Source organism: Cavia porcellus, unplaced genomic scaffold, assembly GCF_034190915.1.
Source record: "Cavia porcellus strain 051 isolate PalLab524CR breed Dunkin Hartley unplaced genomic scaffold, mCavPor4.1 scaffold_27, whole genome shotgun sequence".
In the NCBI taxonomy this organism is placed as follows: domain Eukaryota; kingdom Metazoa; phylum Chordata; class Mammalia; order Rodentia; family Caviidae; genus Cavia; species Cavia porcellus.
The window spans coordinates 40,108,902-40,132,782 of record NW_026947510.1 but is presented as its reverse complement, the minus strand read 5'-3'; the positions used below and the strand labels follow the sequence as shown (position 1 = coordinate 40,132,782).

At 41.2% G+C, this 23,881-nt stretch overlaps 1 protein-coding gene across 1 annotated transcript in view; it reads left to right on the top strand.

Moving 5' to 3' along the window:
- Gucy2c (guanylate cyclase 2C) overlaps nucleotides 1-23,881 on the top strand; it is a 77,692-nt gene that overhangs the window by 38,161 nt on the left and 15,650 nt on the right. Inside the window, 10 exon segments of the mRNA NM_001172959.2 lie at nucleotides 727-832; nucleotides 4,501-4,563; nucleotides 5,233-5,304; nucleotides 6,157-6,261; nucleotides 13,549-13,635; nucleotides 14,852-14,984; nucleotides 18,007-18,144; nucleotides 18,798-18,886; nucleotides 20,098-20,189; nucleotides 22,926-23,084. Of these exon segments, the coding sequence (NP_001166430.1) occupies nucleotides 727-832; nucleotides 4,501-4,563; nucleotides 5,233-5,304; nucleotides 6,157-6,261; nucleotides 13,549-13,635; nucleotides 14,852-14,984; nucleotides 18,007-18,144; nucleotides 18,798-18,886; nucleotides 20,098-20,189; nucleotides 22,926-23,084 (1,044 nt within the window).

The following is a 23,881-nucleotide window of genomic DNA, read 5'->3' as shown; positions in this document are numbered from 1 at the left end:
TGTTTTTCAGAATACAGAAAGAATGCATGTAAAATCCATAAGAATAAATAAAATAAAAATCACACAAAGCTTGGTGGCAGACACCCAAGATCCCAGCACGCGGGGCAAAGGCAGGAGTTCGGGGCCAGCCTGAACCACGTAGCAAGATCCTGTCTCAAAACACACACACACACACACAAAAGAAAAAAGGAAAGCAAAATTGTAAACAATTCTCTATGAGGTTATTAAATTACCAGTACTATGAAACATGTCACACATACCAGAAAAGTTAAATGTTTACTAGTAGCAAATGTTTTCACTAATGTGGGAAGTAGCAATTTCTAGACAAACGCTACCATCACCCTGGGAAGCAATTCAGTGGTATCTTTGAATTTCAAAGTGTGCCTCCTTAGACCCCAAGAATCCTTCATCTGTACCGTCTGAAGGAAATGATTAAAAAAACTGGAGCATTTTGTATGTTGGGATAAATATTACTTTCCTCAATGCTTTTCTGTGTTCTCTAAACATTTGCCTCTCAAGGTCATCAGTTTGATATTTTCTATTTCTCTCCTTACTGGTCAGTGCTCCAGCACTGACCAGTGTGGACAGGGAGCCGTACCCCTGAGCTGGCCTCCCCAGCACACATCTACCTGAGGGTACTGGGGCCCAGGGCTTCTCTCAGCTTTCAGGAGGTGAATGGCACAGACACTAATCAAAACATGTGGCCTGGTTCTACTGCTTTCACAGAAAATATAAAAAAGACAATGAGCTTCGTCAGAAAAAATGGTCCCACATTCCTCCTGAAAAAATCCTTCCTCTGGAGACCAATGAGACGAACCACGTCAGCCTGAAGGTAAGGGCTACATTTCCTGTTGATGAGCGGGGTAATGACAAGACTTCGGTAGCATAGTAGGAAATGTGCCCAGCTTGTTTAGATGTTTACTGCTTACAGCTTCTTGTCTTTCTCTTAATTTTCCATTGTCCTAAATGCCAGCCAATTATCCAATTAGCACTGGAGGCTGAGACATAGTGATACCCTGCTTTGCCTCTGATGGAGAAGACAAAGGTACTTAGGAGGAATTTATCCAGAAAAGGATGTAGGAATGGTTAGAACTTGTGAATTTTCCTAAGCCTTGAATATTGATCTACTCAAATTAAAGCTCTGTCACTAATGTTGCGGGTTACTGTTGAAGCAAAAAGCTCCCACATTTTCCCTGTGACAGTCAGCCTTCCTGCACTGTGACAAAATACTTGATAAAAACAACTTAAGGGAAAAAGGTTTATCATGGCTCAATTTCAGAGGTTCCAGTCCATGGAGCTCCATTTTGCTTTACATCTGTGGTGTTTACCTCATGGCAGCCAAGAAACAGAGGGGGAGAAAGCCAGAGAGGAAGGACCTGGGAATAGCAATAGTCCCCAAAGTCCCCGGTGACCCACTTCCTTCAGGCAGGCACCTCCTCCTGGCTCCATCTCGTGCCAGTAATGCATCACAGTGTGTTCTAGTGGACGAACCCACAGAGGACGTTAAAGCCCTCACGATCCAGTCACTTCTGTAATTCTCACCGTTGAACATTGCTATTTTGGGGATCAAGCTCTTGACACGAGTCTTTGGGGAGCCCTTTATCTGGAAACCATAACCCTCCATCATCAGGGAAATAAAATCAGTTGCCAGTATTATAAGCCCTCCCCCACCTCCCTGTACTGTGGTCAGTGCTGGACTCGTCTGCTCCTCACAAGCCTAAGACCCCAGTGCCTCCCACATCCTGTATGATTGATTACCAGGGTTTTACACCAAAGAATATTCAGAAGAACTGCATCCCTTCCACCTCCAAAGGGAACTGAGGATTCTGAGCTAAGATGATGAGGTAGTGTGCTTCGAGAAGCCCTCTGCCCTGCCAAAGTCAGCAAAAGAGGACCCAGTTCATCTTTGGAGTCCCTCTGTCAACGCAAACCCTGCATGCCGCCCTCTCTTGGCTCAGATTCCTCTGCAGCTGTACGTGGACCAGTTAGGTTCTCCAGAAATGGTGCTGTGCTCCAAAGTGGACCTCCTGCTGCATTCTGAGCCTCACGTTTAAACACTCTGTTCACAAAGAACAGTCTCTGCAGTGAGTGTCCAAGTGTAACTGATCTTGCAGTAACTTGCAAGAATAAACCACAAATGATTACATTTTTAAAGAGAAAATATGCTGGCCTAAATAACTAGCTGTAAATACCTGGTGTTAAAAGTTTTAGATAGATTAAATCTTACAGAGTTTATTTAAGCAAAAAGTGATTCATAACTTGAGAAGCATTCAAAGCCAAAAGAGGCCTCAGCAAGCACCTCAGTGTGGGCAGTAAGTTTTTACAGGTTACTCACAGAGGTAATTACAAAAGCGACTTCATTGGTCACAGGGAGGTATTTGCTGTATCTGAGCATGGTCTGATCAGTTAGATGCCTGTGATTGGCTGAAACTCAGCTACTTGTTCATGTGTGTACATTATTTTGAGTTGCTACACAGCAACTCAAAATACAGAATCAGCTACAGGTCAGTGGTATCCAGGAACCACAATTTAAAGAGGGGAAAGGTTTATCTTGGTTCACAGTTTCAGTCCATAACCAGCTGGCTCCAAAGTAGGAACAGGATGACCATGGATCATGGCAGCCAGGAAGCAGAGAGAGAAGGAAGGAGGCGGGGATAAGAATACACTTCCGGGTCATGACCTATGGGCATACCTCCCAACAGCACATTCAGCTACTAAACTCATCAGTGGATGGACCCACCCATGAGAATAGGGCCCACCTGCCCCAATCACGTTCTACACCCATGAGAACTTGGGGGACTTGTCAGATGTAAAGTGAAATAATGTATTGGTTTTTGTTGTTGTTGTTGTTGGCAGTTTTGGGGGGAGGTGAAGTACTAGGGCTGAACCCAGAGCCTTCACACTGAGTTATGTCCTCAGTCCTTATTTTTCATTTTCAGACAGGGTCTTGCTAAGTCACTAACTTGTTAAGGCTGGACTCAAATTTGCAATCCTCCTGACTCAGTCTCTCAAAATGCTGGTACTACAGGTGTGTGCTGACACCCTGGGCTGCTTCTCTGGTTTAACTCTAGGAAAAGGCAAAGAGATTTTCAGGACTGCATGCTCCTGTTTCTAGAGACAGGATTCGGGACAAGGGGACAGTGGAAATTAAAATTGAGGCAACAGCATTAACAGGCAAAATGCTTTAATTAAGAAGAAAACAGGAAAGGGGCTTCATCTTAAGGAGAATAACTGAAGGGGACACTGGTCTGATGAAGAACATAAGACTCGGCCCTTACCAAAAATATGAGACTCGCTTTTACGGCACCACGGGACTGGGCTGGGCACCACAGCATCCCACTGGGTCAGGATAGCATTTGTGTGACTATTTCCTCGTGTGCTATGGGATTCCTCCCAGTGTAAGTTCTGGATCAGCAGCTACATTAGTCCTTGGAGACATGTAGAGCCCCCTGCTATTACAGCACCCCTGGCCCTTGAGCTAACGGGGTCTCCCACACACAGTCAGCAAGGGAGGATGGAAAAAGCAAGATGTCTCCTCTTTGGGGTAACAGCTCACGGGCCTCGGCCGTGTCTCCTGGCCCATGCATGTCCACCTTTGAAAAGCCAACTTGAAACCATCCTTCCGTGGATTCTGGAGGCTTCCCTTAAATGGTGACTTAAGAATTTTGTTAACTTAAGGAATTTATGCCTGCATGTATTCAGGGTGTAGCTGATGTCAACATTTATAGTTTGCATTGTGCCGGGCAGGCACTATACTTGGAATCTGACAGAATTTATTTCATTCACATTTTAGGTTGGACTTGCAAATTTTAACACAGTTTTTTATGAGAAACACATTGAAAGGTACACTATTACTCTCTCTGTTTAGATCAGGAGTCATTAACTGGCTGGTGAAGATGTGAGTGTGTGTGTATATTCAGTATTTAACAGCTTCAAAAACTGATTGCCAACATGTAACTGTCATGAAACAGCATACTTAACTCCATTTTGCCAGCTAATTTTGACAAATGAGGTGATCTGACAATTCTAGGCTGAACCCAGAGCTCCTGGCACCTGCCACCCTAGACACCTCGCCATCTCATTTACATTGCTATTTGAACTTTTAGGCACGAATTTGCAACTCAAATGCATGTCATCTTTCTCCAGCATCCATCTCTGAGGGCATCTGTTAGTAGCTGCAGGCCAAGATTCTCCATAGGAGGGAGCCAGGGGGAGAGGGAAGCAAAGACAACCCCTAAACAAAGTAGGACCTTGAGAGGAATGGAGGGAACTCCAGAATAAGCCCAAGAGTGATGGACACCCGAAAGAGGAGGTTACTGGGGTGAGAAGTGAGTAGCAGGAGAAAAAGCACAAGTCCATCCCAAGTGCTTCTGGGAGCTACCCAGCATGCACTGGAGCAGATGGCAGGCACAGCCCCTCTGGAAGAGCCTCTCAGCCTTTGGCTGCCGGTGGACAAGATAGTCATGAAGCTCTGGAGTAACTAGTGTTTTCTTGTGCCAGATTGATGATGACAAGAAACGGGACACAGTCCAAAGACTACGACAGTGCAAATATGACCAAAAGGTAAGTGTTAGTTTCCTCTTTTCTCTGAACTTTCAGCTGGGTACATTCTGGGCCTCCTGATGGACTGGTCTTTGCTCCAGCCCCTAACCCTGGCAGCCCAACTTTCCCCCTGTTCTCTGAGCTTTACAGGGATGATCAGGGCTCTAATTCAAGCAGTTTCTACAAAACTCATAATTCTAGGGAAATGGGAGGGCAAACTGAATGTTTTGAAGAGGTGGGATACAGGCAGGAAAGGAAACATGAAAGAGATTCAGAACACTCAGGGTGACCCTAGTATTGTATTTTGGGCCCTTCTTGAAAATTCCATATGGGAGTTTTGTTCTTTCTTTCTTTCTTCTTTCTTTTCTTTTCTTTTCTTTTCTTTCTTTCTTTCTTTCTTTCTTTCTTTCTTTCTTTCTTTCTTTCTTTTCTTTCTTTCTTTCCTTCCTTCCTTCCTTCCTTCCCTCTTTCCTATCTTCTTTATATTTCCCCTGATTTTTGTACAAGAAACATTCAAACCCAGATCTACTATCTTCTAGGTGCTAGGCACTGGAGATCTAAACATCAATCAAATACTGTCACTGCTCCAAAAAGCTTATAGTCTAATGGACACACACACACATATCATTATAATAGGCATATAAGTAATTATATGCAACAATATCTCCTTAATTGAATTGATCTTTGCAGCGAGTGATTCTCAAAGATCTCAAGTACAGTGATGGCAATTTCAGTGAGAAACAGAAGATAGAATTGAACAAGGTATGTGTCCCTTACTTCAAACTTTTGAGAAGAATTAGCTTCATTCTATTTTCCCTAAACACTGACTGTAACCAAGACAGTTACTTTTCTCTTGTTGCTGGAACAAAGTATTTGACACTCAAAATTAAGGAAGGAAAAGTTTATTTAGCTCACAGTTTGTGGAGGTTTCAGTCCATAATCAACTGGTTGCAAGGCAGGGTGGTGTGGTACAGGGGCAACATTCAAGGCAACAGAAAACAATAAAGTAACAAAAACTAAAGTTGAGGAAGAGCAAGCTTCTTTTCCTTCCCTTTATGCCACATAGGCCTCCCCACTCCCCAGGGTGGGTGTAACACTCACAAAATCACCTTGCCCTGCTCTTGCACTGGATGAGGATGTTCACAAAGTAAGCACCTTGGCTCCCTGCTGAGTCCCTTGGTTAAGCCTCTAACTTGTAAAATTGATACAATGTATCAACCATAACACACTGACCTTCTCAATAGAGTAAGGTCAGTTATAATGAATGTTGACAGCGAAGCCCTCAGACTAACAAATTGCTTCCTGTGGCAAATTCTGCTCCAGGATGTTGGAATGAGGTCTGGTGATGTGAAACATTTCGGAAATCTGCTATGTGTCTTACTATATGGTCCTGACATTATTTGACAGCTGTTAGAATTTGCAGCCAACTCCCTTGCTGACAAAGGGAAAAATACTGAATAAGATACAGCATAGTAAGAAATGGGTACTGACATTCAATTTACTAAGTGCAATACATCTTCCCACAGATCTCAAACAAAATGTGTTTTATTGGCATATTTCCTTTGATACCCTTTTCTGACTGATTTGTTTATTTATGCTAACATATTCTCCTAGCTGCTTCAAAGTGACTTTTACAACCTGACCAAGTTCTACGGCACCGTGAAGCTGGATACGAGGATCTTCGGGGTGATAGAGTACTGTGAGAGAGGGTCCCTCCGGGTAAGAAACTGCGGTCATTTCCAGTTTCCTGAGTGGTCAGTCATGTTTTAACATCAACAGATGTGTTAGTCAGATGTCATTGCTGTGGCAAAGTACCTGAGAATAACAACTTAAAAAGAGGAAAGGTACATTTCGGCTCACGATTTCAGCCACGTTTGGTGGGCTTCATTGCATCTGGGCCTGCAATAGAGCACAACATCACGGCAGAAGGGCCCAGCAGTGGAAGGCTGCTCATTTCAGGACAGCCAGGAAACTGAGAGAAAACCAGAACCAGAGAGGAAGGGGCTGCCAGAGCACCAGATACAGGTCACGCCCAGCCTCCCGGCAGCTGTGAACTCAGCAGTGAGAGAGTGGCCCTTTGATCCAGTCACTGCCCCCAAGCCCATCGGCTTGCCTTTGGGGGACATTTTAGACCCAAACTACAGTAGCAAACTTTAAAAAGAAAATTATTCAGTAAAGTACAATTACAGAGATTTCAGGAGAAATCGTTGATCCTCTCAGCTTTTCAAAATAGATCGCTTCAATTCTATCCATCAGAGCTACATCTTATGAACATGCCAAAAATATTCAGAAAAGGAGTATAGATGGGGGGACAGAACAGAAGTGAAAAAGTGAGTAATTCTTTTGAAATACAATTTATTTTGCTTGAATCCTTCTTTGTGTATTAAAAGAGCAGTAGATGGTTGTTAGGAAGACTTGCCCAGGAGTCCTGGCTCTGCTGCTGCTGTGTAAAGTCCTGCTCCACTCTCCCTTAGGAGGGACTGAGGTTCACCCAGGAGTCACCAGCTGGGGTTCTGCGCAGGTCCAAAGAGAAACGATGAGCTATGGCTGGGTGGAGTCAAGTTCATAGGAGGGACGGGCATTGTGCTGGCAATATCAGATCATGACATTGCGTATGCAAAAACAAAGTCAAAAATCAGGCAGAAATGGGACTTTAAAAGGGCCAGAGAAGGAAAGGATCCAGGACGATGGCTTCAAAAAGCACTGGAACGTTTGTCCTTCACCTGAGGACTGTCTGGCTTTGGGTCTCTGGCCACTTTTAGGTAGAGTGACCGTAAGTTACCAGGATATTTTGACAGTGAAGGGGGTAAGTATGCTAGAGGAGCTGATGTAAACTGTAGCTGGTTATCCAAGCAAACTGGGATGTGTGGTCACCTTGCCTTGGGCCACTTTCAGATCCAGTACCTCTCCGAAGCCCCACGTCCTCATAACAAAGCCACAACCCTGAGACCAGAGCCTGCAGCAGCTCTAGAAACTTTAAAAAGGTCCAGATAATCATAAGTCAACAAAATGTAAAATTAGGCATTTGTTAAAACTAAGAAGTTAGACATTCTGAATTGTTAACATGCTTGAGTTTTCAGAAAAATAAAAACGCTAGCTTTCCAAACATGTAGTATAAACTCGAATCTATCTAAAAAACAAAAGTCATTACTGATAGGATTATTTCCAAAAGATGTGAAGTATAAAACAAAAGAGGCCTTTATTCTGAGAACACGGAGAGAGATGACTGACACCCCCTGGCCGCTGAAGTCCGGTGATCTCTCTAGCGGACACGTGGCCTGGCGTGGCGAGGTATATAAGTAGCCTAAGCTTAGGGTAGTGCCCCAGGGCCATTAGAGATGCACAGGTATTTCATTGGCACACGTGTGGCACCAGGGGCAGATTCCTAAGGGTGGGGGGAGACAGAGTCACAGGTAAATCTCTAGGGGCAGGGGAGGTTCCGGTTGAGGCTTTTTTGGCCAAAACCCTTTCAATTACCCTAAATGCTACTTTTTTCTAAAAACAAACAAAAACTAAATAACCTAAGCACACAAATTTTAGGATAACAATGGCCTAAGGGAAAGAAATTTTAAAATATCGATCATTACAAAACAAAATAGACATTTAAAATTTTTTTGACCATTTTAAATTTTAAAGGGTACTTACAAGTTATAAAAAACCCTGACTAAACCACACAATCCTCTAATTATGATTTTAAAAACAAACATACCGATACATAAAAGTAGGCATAAACAAGCAGTAAAAAGATGCTCTTGATATGGTGACTATTAAATTTTTATAACTATTAAAATATATAGAATTTGTCTTACTCCAGGAAGAATGGCTGTCATCAAGTCTCATAACATAACAAATGCTGGAGATGTTGTAGGGGAAAAAATTCTTCTACATTGTTGGTGAGAATGTAAACTAGTACAACCACTATGGAAATCACTGTAGAGATTCCTCAGAAAACTAATAACAGGGCCAGACATGTAGCTCAGCAGTGCAGCACCTGCCTGGCAAGCGTGAGGCCCTGAGCTCAATTCCTGATACAAAAACATCATTATTCAGAATACTAATAACAGAGATTCTATTTGACTCAGCTATATCTCACCCATGTATCTTCCTGAAAGACTTAAAGACAAATATTACAGTGATATATGCATATCTACATTTGTAATAGCACAATTCACAATAACTGTGTCTTGGAAGTAGCCTATAGGCCCAACAGATGGATGGATACAGAAAATGTAATATACACACACACACACACCACACACAATGGAGTACTACTCAACCATAAAGAAGGATAGATTTGAGTCCTTCATAGGAAAGTGGAGGACCGTGAGACCACAGTCCTAAGTAAGGTAAATCGGACACAGAGAGCTGATTACCACTTGGTTTCTCTTATAAGAGAAATCCAAAGTAGAAATAATTTAGAAGCAAAATAAAAGACAAATGATAGGAAACAGGGAAGCTGAGGCAGGAGGATCATTGCAAATTCAAGAGCAGCCTGGCCAGGGATTTAGCTCGGTGTCATGAGCACCTACCTGACAAGCATGAGGTCATGAATTGGATCCCTGGTACAAAAAAAAAAAGAAAGAAAGAAAGAAAGAAAGAAAACAGAGAGGAGGACTTTGTGGAGATGGAGGGCAGCAGGAGGATGGGGACAGGGAAGAGACGTAAAGATGACCGAGATGCAGATGTGATATGTGTATATATCAGTTGCTAAAGTCAAACATAATTATTATGTATTAGAAACATATGCTAATAAAAAACTACATAAATAAAAGATGAAAGTTAAGCAAAAAATATAATGTTAAAGATAGAAAATTTCAGAGAGAATATAATTAAGATCTAACTCAAAAAGTGAGAGTTTAAGTAGCCCGGTAAAATCTCTTCCCCTCACACTTCTGACACCAATGTGGGAATTTTCCACACTCACAGCCGGTACCGCTGCTCTCTGGACTCCAGCTAGATGTTCATTTCAGTTCTGACACCGACCACCCAGGTGTGCTCCGGACTCGGGAGCTCTGAACTCCTGTTCTTCAGTGGGTTGTGCAGGTGTCAGCCCCCAGGAGTGACCGACGGCCCTTTGGCCATTGTGATGAATTCTGCTTCCGGCTTTTGCCCTCCCTGGACATGGAGGAGAGGTGGGCTGACATTGCTCTCCCCTTTGGTGGTCCTCTGGGCTACCTGTTCTTAAACTAACAAGAATCCCAAGAACCACCTCCTTTGCATGATTTAGATGCAATCATGAATAACAAAAGCCCTCTCCTTGTGCCTATCAGAAAATTACAAAGGTCTCAGGAGCTCTTTACCAGGAACCAGGGATGTTAAAACCAAACATATTTCATGTTATTTCCCAATATCACACCAATAACAATAGAAGAAATTGTCATCTCCATACTGAGGACATCAATTTCGGTAATTCTTATTGTCTATATAAATTCTGTTCTACAGTTAAACAAAAACGTAAACATTCTCCAAATTCATTTGGCATTCAACAAGGCTAGCATAAGATTGATATTATGATCTGACTAAAGGCTAATTATGATTATGAACATGCATGGAAAAACACAAAATTCTAGTAATGCTAAGCCAGCTGCATAGGAAAAGCATAACACAAACAGTTGGATATGATTAGTTCAATGAATGATGAAGATATATTTGTAATGTGTCTCATCGAAATTGTAGAGAAAAATCATGAGGTCATCACTTAATGGATGCTGAAATGATCATTTTGACATTGATAAACAACAGCATCAGGTCATTTTGATGCTGATAGACAAAATAAATATATATTTCTGATAACAACTACTTCAGGTCTTTCAGCATTAGGAATGTTTCCCATGAGGCCTAGACCACTATCTGATTAGCGAAGCGATATAGAAATTTTAGACACCAATTAATGGAGCCTAAACCTCTTTCAGTCCCTAAAGCTCAGCTTTCTGGCAGCATTCTGATTCATACCCATAGTGTTTTTTACTCTCTTCCCTAAGGTAGGAATCTGCAGTGATCAGAGCAGTGCTGGGCCCTTTTTGGCATTGCCACATGGTTAGGAGCAGCTAACTATGGGAGCTTTTCCAGGAAGCCACTCCTTGGTATTATCCATGTGCATGCAAAGACCACGTCAAAGCAAGCTCCCCAAGCCCTTCCCTGAGAATCCTCTTTAGATGTCAATCCAGGGCAAGTCCCATCACAACCTACTTTTGCTGGGAAACAAATGAGAAAGACAAAATTCAGGATAGCACACTTTCTGTCGTTCACACATAATCAGCTTTCCAGATAGATGAGTTCCAGGCCACAGGTTCCATCAAATGTGAGTTGAAAATGTTTAGGGAGGATGCTGTGTCCCTACTTGCCATGGATAACGATGATGACATTTCCTTGCCATTATTCTCTAAACAATACATTGAGACAAGTATTTACATAACATTAATGTTGTATTAGGTTTTGCAAGTCATCTAAGGCCGATATAAATCTACAGGAGGACTGCACAGGCCATGTGTAAAAACGAAGCCATTTTACACAGGAAATGTGAGAATCTGAATGTTGCAGTATCCCTGGATGTAGTGGAGTCAGGCTCCTGTGGATACTGAGGGACAACAGTATGCAGTGACCTTGCCTGTCCTTGTTTGGGAACCATTGATTGATTCATGCAGAAAATATTTATGAAGCATCTATTACATTCCAGCCATGACTGTTGCAGATACAGCCGTAAACAAAATTATCACAGAGTTTACATTTTTTCAAATAAAGCAAAGACAAGAAGCAAATAAATAAAAATATAACATATGCCAAGTTCTAGGAAGGGAAAGGTGCTGTTTAAGATATGGTCACCAAGCTAGGCATGGTGGCACATGCCTGTAATCCCAGCACTTGGGAAGCTGAGGCAGGAGGATTGCCATGAGTTCGAGGCCAGTCTAGGTTGCAGAAGGAAACTCTGCTTCAACAAAAAAAAAAGAAAGGAAGGAGTCGAGGAAAGAAAGGAAGGGAGGAAAGAGAGCGGAGAGAGAGAGGAAACAAAAGGAAAAGAAAATGATACATGAGCACGAAGGCAGACTCTTCTGAAAAGGCGGCCCAGGGCAGGCCTGTGTGCAATGGGGCTGTAAAACCAGGTCATAAAAGAGGCCATGGAGATGGGTACTCATCACCTGTCCCCAAGAAAGAAAAAATGATTAAGTGTTGGTATATCAGAGAACCCCAGGCTTAATTTCAAAATTCTTCTGTGGCTCCTCCCTCAAAATGACTGTTAGTACAGAATGAAGGAATATTGCCTTAGTGACAAAAATGATCTATCATAAAGACCAACCTCCTCCTCCTCCTTAACCAAGAATCCCACACCCTCACCCTCCATACTACTGTTAGTTAACATTCTAACCAACGCTCTCAGTCATAAACCAGAAATAAGATATATAATAACCAAAAGCAATTAAATTTTTATTTAAGGATTGTGTGACTGTCTCAAGTGAAAAAAGTTACAGAAGTTTACTATGATGATTACATACAAAGTAGTGGAAGAAATTTTTGTAAGTCATATATACAAGCAGCATTAGAAAGCACAACTCAAACAAATCACTTGTTGCAATTTTTATTTTTATTTTTTGGTGCATGTTTTAGCGCACAGCGGTTACATTCCTCAAGGGGAGTTCATACCTTTGTGTAGCACATCCTAATTCTTTTTCATCTCCTTCCCTGCCCATTCTCTCCCATCCTTCATCTCTTGGTCCCCTCCTTTCTTGCAAAAGATCTATCTCCCTATATCTTATTATGTCTTTTAGTTTGCTCATTATTTATACTTTGGGTTTCTCATGAGACAAGCTTGAGTGTCTGATTTATATCACTCAATAGCATGGCATCAAATGCATCCATTTTGACAAATGATTGGAGTTTATCCTCCGATATGGCCGAGAGTGAAATGCTAACACGAAATACAAAAAAGCCATAGAAGAACATTTAGCTAGGCATGGTGGCATGCGCCTGTAATACTAGCTCCTTGGAAGACTGAATCAGGAGGTTCTTGAGTTCCAGACCAGCCTGGGCAACTTTTAAGACTGTCTTTAAAAATAAGGCTGAAGATACACCCCAGTGTGAAGATGCTGAGTGCAATTCCTTGGGGCGGGGGGTTTAGTATAAAAATTCCTTATGATAGCAAATAAATTTTAAGATAGCAAAAATTCTGAGGCTGGGGATTTAGCTCAGCGGCATAAGCGCCTGCCTTGCAAGCAGGCAGTCGTGAGTTCAATCACCGGTACCGATAAAAATGAAAAAGACAAAAAAAATTCTCTAAGATAGCAAATAAATCTTAAAACTTAAAAATTAAATTCTTAGATAGCAATCAATGATGCATGAGAGCAAACTGGTACAACTGAGCATCTCTAATCTGAAAATTCAAAATGCTCCAAAATCTGAAACTTTTTGAATACTACCGTGATCCCCACAGTGGAAAATTCCACAACTGACTCATGTAAAATGGGTTGCAGTGAAATTTCAATTGCACTAACCATAATGTATAATGTTTTCCTTCCGTCTATGTGTACGTGAAACATAAGTGAATTTCATGTTTAAACTTGGGTCCTGTACTCAGGATACTTCAAATATTCCACAACCTGGAAAACATCTAAACTATCAAACACTTCTGGTCCCAAGCATTTCAGATAGGAGATACTCTTGTGTAATAGCTGTGTTGTTAGTTAAGTATTCGGGCGTTTGCTGTTAGTTTTAAACTCCTGGTTGGCTTGCAGTCACGTAGGATGAGAACATTACATCACGGGAAGCAGAGGGTACTTAAGTCTGAGCTGCTTTTAGCCAGTTTATTAACATACCAACACATGACGATGTGTGTTCATGAAAACGAGGACCAGAAAGCTCTCATTTACTCCCAATCCTCAGGCCTCAAGATTAGATCAGTACTCTAGGCACGTGTCAAATACAGTTATACTTTGTATTATTTGGCTCATAATGGTTTCTGCACACCACCCTTCTTCATAATATTCACCTTGTTCCTTTTTTTCTCCTACTTAGGAAGTTTTAAATGATACAATTTCCTACCCTGATGGCACATTCATGGATTGGGAATTTAAGATCTCTGTCTTGTATGACATTGCTAAGGTAAGAGAGGGACCTGGGAATGTAAAAAAAAAAAAAGTCATTTATAAAAATCAAAACAGACCCAGCAAGTAATTCAATCTCACTGTGCACTGATTTCTTCATCTGAAAAACTATAATAATAATAGTTCTGTCATATGTGAGGATTTTAAAAAATAATGCCAGTAGCTTACTAATCAGACCTAGTACAAGTCAATGTTCAATGTGATTGCAATGTACAGTGTAGTATTGGTTATATTATTATATACTTTGTATTCTGGGTGTAAGGCACACACTTTCATAGATTTACCGAAAGTCAAAATAATATAAAACTCGGGGGCTGGGGATTTAGCTCAGCAGCATAAGTGCCTGCCTTGCAAGCAGGCAGTCGTGAGTTCGATCCCCGGTACCTATAAAAAGGAAAAAGAGCAAAAAAATAATAATAATATAAAATTTGCAAAAAGATCACCAAATCTTCAACTTTATAAAGAAATTACGAGAAACGGCAGCCATCTTGCACAAGACAATGTGAAATTTTGGCATGATTATGCTCTCACATGGTATGAAAAAGGAAGCAGGTACCAGTACCTCAAGAAGGAAGATGAGTCAGTCCTGAGAGAGCTGTTTTACACAGTTTTAAATCAATTAAGAAAAATATTAGTGTAACCTCCATGCCACACACTTTGCACTTTTGTGATTCAGACTGATATCTGTTGTGATATCTCTGACCACTAGAGGGCAGCACACTAGCAAAAAATCTACTTCCTCTTTCAAAACTGAAGTAGTGAAATATTTCTATTTCAAAACAGCATGAAAACCATTCAGTTTTAGGAAGTAATCTAGTCTAGAACTCCTTCAGAAAAGCAATGATGTTATTTTTATATTAAAACTAACTGTCAGAGGACCAGAGACATACGCAAGATCACAGAGCAAATACGTGGTGAGAAGAAATTTAAGAACCACCATGCCTTGTACTACATACAATGACTTAACCAGAGCGTTTAGACAGTTGACTTTTTACTATGTCATCTAAATATACTTCACAGTGCATAAGCAAATGTTAGAGCTGTAGTGATATTTTAAAATAAAAATTTTAAAGTAAAATTAATGACACTAAATTTAAAATTATATAGTGTAACTATAAGTATGCTGAAATGGCTTGAAAATGTTACTTCTTTAAAATAATCAAGCAGCCAAAGTGTTTCCTATTTCTGTCTTCCTGCCATCTGAAAAATTTTAGGGGATGTCATATCTGCACTCCAGTAAAATAGAAGTCCATGGTCGCCTGAAATCCACCAACTGTGTTGTAGACAGCAGAATGGTGGTGAAGATCACTGATTTTGGCTACAATTCCATTTTGCCTCCAAAAAAAGGTCTGTAATGAATGGACTTTTTGTTAATTTTCTACTTGTTTTGGTTTGGTTTTACAAATTATTCTCAAGCCCATATAGCAAGCTCATAAAATGATGATGCAGATCAGAAAACAATGACCTGATGCCGTCCAAGGCAAGATTCTAGTTCATTCTCCAGCAAGGAATGCTTGTCTGTAGAGCATTTCTTGCATTAACAAACATCCCCCAGATAGAGATCGTTGTACTCCAGGAAGGACGGCTGTCATCATAACTCAGAAAACAAATGCTGGCAAGCAGGTAGGGGAAAAGGAATCCTTCTGTTGTACTAGTAAGAATACAAAGTAGTATAATCAGAATGGAGATTTCTCAAAAACTAAAGCAAAAAATTCCATTTCTCCCAGCTGTTCCCCTTCTAGATATCTATCCGAAAGAGTTAAAGTCATCATATTATAGTGACTCAGGTACATCTATGTTTATAGCAGCACAACTCGCAAGAGCTAAACTTGGGAAATGGACTGTAGGCCATCCGTCATCAGTGGATGGATAGAGAAAACGTGGTATCACACACAGTAGAGTAGTACTCACTGTTAAAGGGGGATTAAATATGAGTTATTCACGGGAAGTGGTTACACCTCAAGATCCTAATACTATGTGCAATAAAGCAGACACATTAAATATCATAAGGTTTGTCCTATATGAGAACACAAAGTATAATTTAAAGGGCAAAATAAAAGATAGATGATAGGAAACAGAGATAGACTTCATGGAGATGGCAAGGGGGTCTAGAGATGGAGGGGGAGACGGGAGGATGGGGAAGGCAGGGGAAAATAACGGGGAGCAAGGTGCGACATGTATATACACCACCTCACCAAGATGAGTGTAACTGTTATGTATCACACACGTGCTCATTTAAAAGAGAAAATTAATGTGAAAAAATCTCAACATCGACTAAGGACCATCATCTTCAATGTTCAGTTGTGCATTCTTCTGTACCAGTGAGGAACCATGAAGAGCTATTGGCTTGGCTTGGGGAGACAAAATAGGATGCAAAGATTCAGGTTAGGGCCGAAGGAGACCTTCTGTAACCTGCTTCGCTTGTAGACCTGAAGCTGGAAGAGGCTACGAGCTTTATCTCTAAAGTTAGAACATGAAGCATTGCCTATTCCAGATAGCATTCGCTCACCTGTGCTCCTAAGACATGAAAAACTCTCCGCAGTAAACTGCTTGATCCCTTTCACAGTTCTGGTGAGGATTAAAAAATGGCTCATACTGTATGAATAAATGTGATTTATAAGAAAAGGAACTTTCCATGTTGAATGTTTAGCCTTTCTGTACTATGACTCATGGTTCAACAGCCGCAGCCATCCATGTTGCCCCGAAATAGTACCAGATTCCAAAACTACGTCTCTGAGTCCATTTACCACCCTTAGTTTTCTGATAAAGGAAAAATTACAGTCCACCCCTACTTCCGTCAAGTTTAGGATGACAGCAGACTCAACCCAATAAATTCTTATTGAAGACCTACTGTGTGCCAAGGCAGACTCACTATGTAACAGAAAAAAACCTCTTCCTCCGATGACTCCAGAGGGACTGTAGGTCAACTCCTGTCCTCCTGGACACGACTCAGTTTACCCTCTGTGGTGCTGTCTACCCAAGGTTTTGGCATAAGAAGACCTCAATACCTTTTCAGCAACTGTAGACCTTTAGATCAGGGTTACATGGGTCCCAAACCACAGATACTCACAAGACAGGAACTGAAAAAGGCAGCAAATGTTTAGAGGGAGAATCTCATCCAAAATGCCTCCTCCTGAGAGTACTGCGGGCCTCCCAGCGTGAGGTCGGCACACTGTTCTCTGAAACTGCTGAGAACAGACGTGGTAAGACGCTTGCAGAGGGCGAGGTGATCCCAAGGGTGCTGAAGGAAATGACTTCTAGCCCACTGTCACCGCTAAATAGGATCTGTAACAGGAATGCAAAATGCAAGTGATGGTAGGAACTAAACACAGGACTGGGCATTGCACTTGTGTGATGCCGACAAGCTGTAAAGTCTTAGAATTGCGGGGACATGGTAACATGTGAGGAGTGTGTGCATTACATCTTTTAAAGAATACTGTGAAAAGCTAAGAAAACCCAGCGGGCAACACTGCCGGTCCTGGAGACTGCCAGTACATTATGCCTAGAAATATCACCGGCAGCCCCTTTGTGCTGTATTTACCTTCTTTAGTAATTGTATGTTTGAAATGCACATAAACAGCCAGGTGTGATGGCACAGCCCTGTGATCCCAGCTCTCTGGCAGGCTGAAGCAGGAGATGGCAGGTTTGAGCCCAGCCTGGGGCACTTAGCTACCTTAGCAGGATCCTGTCTCAGGCCAGCTGTCTCAAAATAAAATAAAAAGAGGTCGGGCTGTGGCTTGTTATAAAAGCCCTGAGTTCCATCCTTAGTCCTGCAAAAAAAAAAAAAAGAAGAAAGAAAGAAAAAAAGGTGTAGCATTAATAAAGTCTAATGATTTCAATAATAAAATACACATTTCACATTATTATTACTATTATTGGTACCAGGAATTGAACTCACAACCTAGCACTTGCCAGACAGGTGCTTATGCCACTGGGCCAAATCCCCAGCCTCCACATTAATTTTAATATATATGTTTATATTTATTTGTGTATAAAATGTTTCACAGCTTCACTTTAGATGTCCCATCAGCTATCACATTCCTCAGCCTCTTATATTGCACATTCATTCAACATGCATTCACTGAACACCTACTGTACACCAGGCCCTCTGCCAGGTAGACTCGGAGCTTTCAGGGTTGTCCTCTTGCCCTATGACCTCACTCAGATTCTACAATTTCCTAGTTTAAAAGGTAAGTATGCATTCTGTCTCCTATCCCTAGAATCAGTAGCAATTCTTCAAAAGTTTGGGGTCGTTTCCCAAGGTCACCAGCATTCAGGATGGACAGTACAGAGTTTTAAGAAAAGCAGGTCAGAGGCCCACAGGCCGCTCAACCCCTCAGTTTCTCCGTCTCGATGTCCAAATGCACAGACCTGTGGACAGCCCCGGAGCACCTGCGCCAGGCCAGCACCTCTCAGAAGGGAGATGTGTACAGCTTCGGGATCATCGCCCAGGAGATCATCATGCGGAGGGAAACCTTCTACACCTTGAGCTGCCGGGACCAGAAGGGTAAGTCTGCACCCCTCTCTGTCCCTGTGGGGAACTGGACAAGCTGCCTTCACCAAGGCTCTGGTTTCTTGGCACAGATAGTGGGAGGGTTAAGCATTAAGAGTGTTGTAAAAAGTATCATTGCCCGACATTACTGTTATCAGTGGTTTTTTCTTGTGATTCCAATAAGAGACTATGTCTGCTTAATACCTGAAATAGATCACAGTAACAAGACAACACACATATTTTTAGTTCTATGGAAAGAAGAGTTACAATTTTTTAAATCTCATTCTTTCCGTGGAAAATGCATTATTCCATCCATTCAGTTCTTGCTTATTGAGCATTTATTATGTGTCAGCTTTTAACTGAGTTGAGTAGAAGAAAACTAGGGGGTATAGGGAAGGTGCTAGAGCCTGGAGGAGAGGAAGCCTACTGAAGGTGGTGCCCAAGATGAGTTTTAGGGTGTTAGGCCCTAACCTTAAAGTACCTTCCTGGTTATGAGTGAGATAAGACTCTCCATGGCTCATTCATTCAACATCCATTAAGAGCTGATCTCAGCTCTGAAACATTCTAACCCGGCCGAAGAACCATCAGGAAGTGAACCCCCTCCGCTGCTGTTGAAGTTTCTTCCTGTTGGATTCTCTCTTGTGATTTAATTATTCTCATCCAATCAGAGAAGATTTTCAGAGTGGAGCACCCAGATGGATTGAAGCCCTTCCGCCCAGATCTTTTCCTGGAAACAGCGGAGGAAAAGGAGCTGGAAGTGAGTGCCTGCCCCCTCTGTTCCTCTCTTTCTTCCGCTGTAACATAAAGGTGTGGTAGAGACTAGAAGTCTGAAGTAAAGCTATTACCAAGTCATGCTTGATCCAGAGGCTGTAAGGAAATAACTCATTCTTGGACGCTTCCGACAGATTCTGGTGGCTGTTGATATTTGTTGGCTCGTGGTCACACACTGCAAGCGCTGCCAGTTGGACACAGTTTCTTCACTGGTTTTATTCTCCCTGCAGCTTTTCCCCACCAGGACACAGATGAATGATCGCTTTGGGCCCACCCAGATATCCTAGCATAACTGCTCCATCTCAATGTTGATCAGTCCATCACTTAGCACAGCAAGGGAATCACCTAGCAGTGAGCACAGGCTGTGCTATGGTTCTGGTCCCCGTAGGGAAATTGCTCAGCAAAGTATACAGACCGAGATTGCATATCGTGCCACTTACAAGCCTGTTTGCAGCCATAATGAAGAGCAAACTTGATTTAAAACAAATGGTTTTCAGCTCTCTGCCAACATGGGTAGCAGATGAGATGAGATGAGTTGAGGGTTCCCCGGCTCTCCCTCCTGTGCCACATCTCCCTTTCCTCTGTCACTCTCCCACTGTACCTGCACATTGCAATCACGTGGAGAATTTTAAATATATATATGTTGCCATTTGCTTATGTAAAATTTGGGTGGTACTTGTACTAATGTATTACTCATTGTTTATCTGAAATTCACATTTAACTGGCTGTACTGTATCTTGATTGGCTAAAACAGGAAACCTTACTAAGGCCATTTCACAAGATAATTAAATCAGAATCTCTTGGGGGAGAGACCTGGATGTAATAAATTTCACATATACTGCCCCCCTGCAGGCAATTCTCCTGGCTGTGACAGAGAACTCCTGATAATTGAGCTGTTCCTGACACTTACACTCATTACCATGCCCTATTATTTTCTGACCTCTGCAACATAAACCTTGTACCCTCCTGAAAAGCACATTAATATTTCCCATCAATCCCACCTCATCCACACTGGTTGCACATTTTTCATCAGTATCACCCAAAGGATTGACTGGAGACTTAACCTCATTGTCCAGAGTTGGACATATTTCTAGAAGATTCCCTGCCTCATTAACCCCTCCCCCAATGGAGAGTAGGATCTGAGTTTATTGTGGCTGAGTTACCATCCCTGAACTAATTGGCCCTTCCTTCTTCCAGGTGTATCTACTTGTAAAAAACTGTTGGGAAGAAGATCCAGAAAAAAGACCAGATTTCAAGAAAATTGAGAACACATTGGCCAAGATATTTGGGTACTGCTGATATTTTTACTTTTTTTCATGAATTTTGAATTTTTTAATGATAGTTGACAGTGGCAGCAAAGAATGAAGATATCTTTTCTAAAGCAAAGTCCTAGGCTATAACCAATGCCTGTCACATCAAAATTTTCTTGGGGCTATAAGCACTTGGAAAGTTAAATACTCAAGGTCAAAACTTTTCTAGTTAAAACATGAATTCTGGCCAATCCTAAATTTTTCTGTTAAAAATATAGTTTTCCAATGCTTCTGTGGGTAATTAGGATTTAGACTTCCAACATGGGTCCTTAAGAATTATTTTAGAATAATTCTTAGGATCTTAAAATCACCAGCTTTAACCCTATATGCTTAAGATTTGAGTCATGAAGAAGAGTATAATTCAGGGTGAAAGGAAAAAAAAGCACACAATTATCCAGAAAGATTGAATTCTAGATGCCCCGTGTTTTCAGTTAATACACTGCAGATGAGAAAGAACACTAAATTAGTAGTTAGGAAACTCAATTTCCACCCTAGAATCTGGTAATAGTTTGCTCTGGGATGTGGGGCAAAGCACTCATGCTTGCAGGGTGTCAATTTTCTCATTAGTGAAATTGGATTGAACAAGATGGTTTCCATATTTCCTTCCAGCTTTTACATTCGTAGTTCTCATTAGGGCAAAAGGCTCAGCCGCTCAAAGAGGCTAAAAGCCTGGGGCTGGAGATGAGGTAGCGGAAAATTAATAAGAGAATGGTCATTGGTTAATAGAACTAAGTTGTGCAAATAAAACTATCAGTTATGCAAATAGAATAAGTATAAAGGATTTAATTCTCTCTTCTTTTTACTCCTTCAAAGACCTGGTAGTAAGGTCAGATAAGATTGTGCAATGCAGGTGAAATGTAAACTCATGAATCTCCAGCCTGAAACGAGGTGATTCTCAAACCTAGTGGCAGGGTAAATCACATGAGGAACTTGCAAAATGTAGAAGCTTAGGTTTCAACCTAAAAAGTCTGATGTACCTGGACTAGAGCGGAGGTGCAGCAGGAGCTTTAATAGCTACCCAAGTGATTAACATACCCAGTCCAGGCTGGGATGATTCTTAATTGAATCAGTGCACCATGCAGTAAAACAATCCACCTTCACCCCTTACACTTACCTACTCTACCCAGCTGGCTACCTAGTGGGGGTCAAGTACCAATCCCCTGGGAGCTTCTCAAATAAATTCTGTTTCTTAAGCTTAGCAATGTTCACTCATATAGCTCTTGGGTAGGACTCAGAAAGGTATTGGATTTTTAATAAACACCCCCCCCTCACCCTGGAGGTTTTGATGTAAACCGTCTCCTCCTGAGAGCAGTGGTAACAATTGTTAACGTAATTGTAATTGTTACTGTCATACTGAAGGGGGCCTGATTTATTCAGCACCTCCTCTTGCACCTTCATAGGTTAATAACATTATGTGGTGTGCTTGCACACTCTGTAAGAACTCACTGTATCTCCTCACAGTGCTCAGGCTTATCAGACGTTATAAAGTCGCATGAAGCCAGAATCTGTCTCCTCTGTGTCCTCTTGGTCTAAACAAATAATCCAAAACTGGATTTTTTGCCTTAGGACTCTGGCTCTCTGTTTGGAAGAGATAGTATGAGGCCCGGAGTTGCTTTTCTTTGTCTTTTACTTATGTTTCCATTTACACTTCTAGACTATTTTTGCAAAGTTTTTAAAATTGCAAATTGTGTATTATTAAAATTTTAGAAAATATGAATAAGCAACCAAGAAAGTAAAAAATACCTGTATTCAACTACATGATTGCCAGTTTTCAAGAAAATAAAAGTTAAGTTGGTTGTAGTGGTACACATCTTTAAATCCTGCTACTTGGGAAGCAGAGGTAGGAGGATCACAGATCTGAGGCCAGTCTCAGAAACTTAGTGAAAGGCTATTTCAAAATAAAAATTTGAAAAGGGCTGGAGATGTAGTTCATAATACAGTGTGTGCCTCACATTCCCGGGCCCCAAGTACCACAAAAGTGAATAAATAAATTAATTAAATTTTGGGATTATAACTTTTGATATTCTATCAACTTTTTCATTTAATATAACAGCATCTTTTTGTGTGTTTAACTATTCAACTTCATATTTTATAATCTATAAGATTCATTCTACATAATATTTAAAGTGTTTTTATTATACATTTAGGTTATTTTCAAATGTCTGTTCTTATAAGCAATGTTGTGGCTTTCTTTGTAGATCACTTTAAACACTTTCCTAGTTGCTTCTTTTGGATTTTGTTGTTGTTGTTGTTGAGATATAGTCTTGCTATATAGTTCGGGCTGGCCTTGAACTCATGGTGATCCTCCTGTCTCAGATTCCTGACTGCTAAGATTATAAGTGTGTGTCACCACACCTACCTTCTTTTGGGTAATTCTTAGAAGTTGAGTTGATGAGCAGATAGGTGATAAGCATTTTTAAAATATGTGACACAATTTTACCAAAACACTGTCTGGGAAGCTTCTACTGGGTATAGTTCCTCCTTCTACACCAATTATCATCATTCTAATGTTTGTTTTTCTTTGTTTTTAAATTTCATTTCTTTTTCCTTGCTTTCTCCTAAGGTTGAATTTTTTTATACTTAAGGATTTTTTAATTTCTTTGTTCAATTCCCTGCTCTGAGGACATAATGCCAGGTCATCTGTGTCCTCTATTCCACTGAGTGCTCATTTTTCTTCATAATGTGTATGAGTTCTTTATCTATAACCTTCTACAGCCTGTTTCATGACCAAAAGAATGAATCATACATGGATACTTTGATCCGACGTCTACAGCTCTATTCCCGAAACCTGGAACATCTGGTGGAGGAGAGGACACAGCTGTACAAGGCAGAGAGAGACAGAGCTGACAGACTTAACTTTATGTTGCTGCCAAGGTAAGGCTTCCCACAATTCCACAGCCAGGATTCGTGGCTTAAGGCCACTCAGATGTGCTGAAAACCCTTCAGCATATCTTCCTAGGATTGCTGTTGGGATTTGTTTTAGTTTTTGTCTATTTAGAACTATTTCCTTTTGAATATTCTTCACCAGTTATTGGATTTTAAATGCACATCCTTGCTAAACCTTGCTTTGCTTTTCTAGTTTCTGATTCTAGTGATTCCATAGTTGACCCATTCCCATGTGGTCCTAAGGGCAGGTGAAGCGTGTTGGCACCACACCTTTTTCTCAGTGGGAAGGCAGCTGGGTCCCCAGGGAAGTGGGAACTCATCCCTAAAGGATTCACTCTTAGCCTCCTCCTGACGTGCTGGTACTGCTCCTCGTAGCTCCTCAGCAAAGCCACTCTAAACTGCTTCTCTTTGGTGTCTGCACGTAAAAGTGCAGACTTTGACTTTTCCACATGGTGGAAGGAGCTGAATCCAGTTCAATATGTATCAGATATATTCCAGTTTAGAACACACCACAGTGACTTTAGATGCATTGCTCCTTCAGGGTGATATCAAACAATATCAGGTAGATATTCCAGAAATTAAAACTATCAACTTTGATGAGAAAGCCATATCTGAAAGCTCTGGTGAGTCCAATTCTTAAATTAATGACACATTCTCCTGAGTACAGAGCTATAGTTTAAGAATTTGATTATTAGAAAAGATGGCAGATAGATAAGAGCAGAATACAGAGGCTCCCTAGGACAGACAACTTAGATGGCAAAATAACACAGCATGGGGAGTCCCAA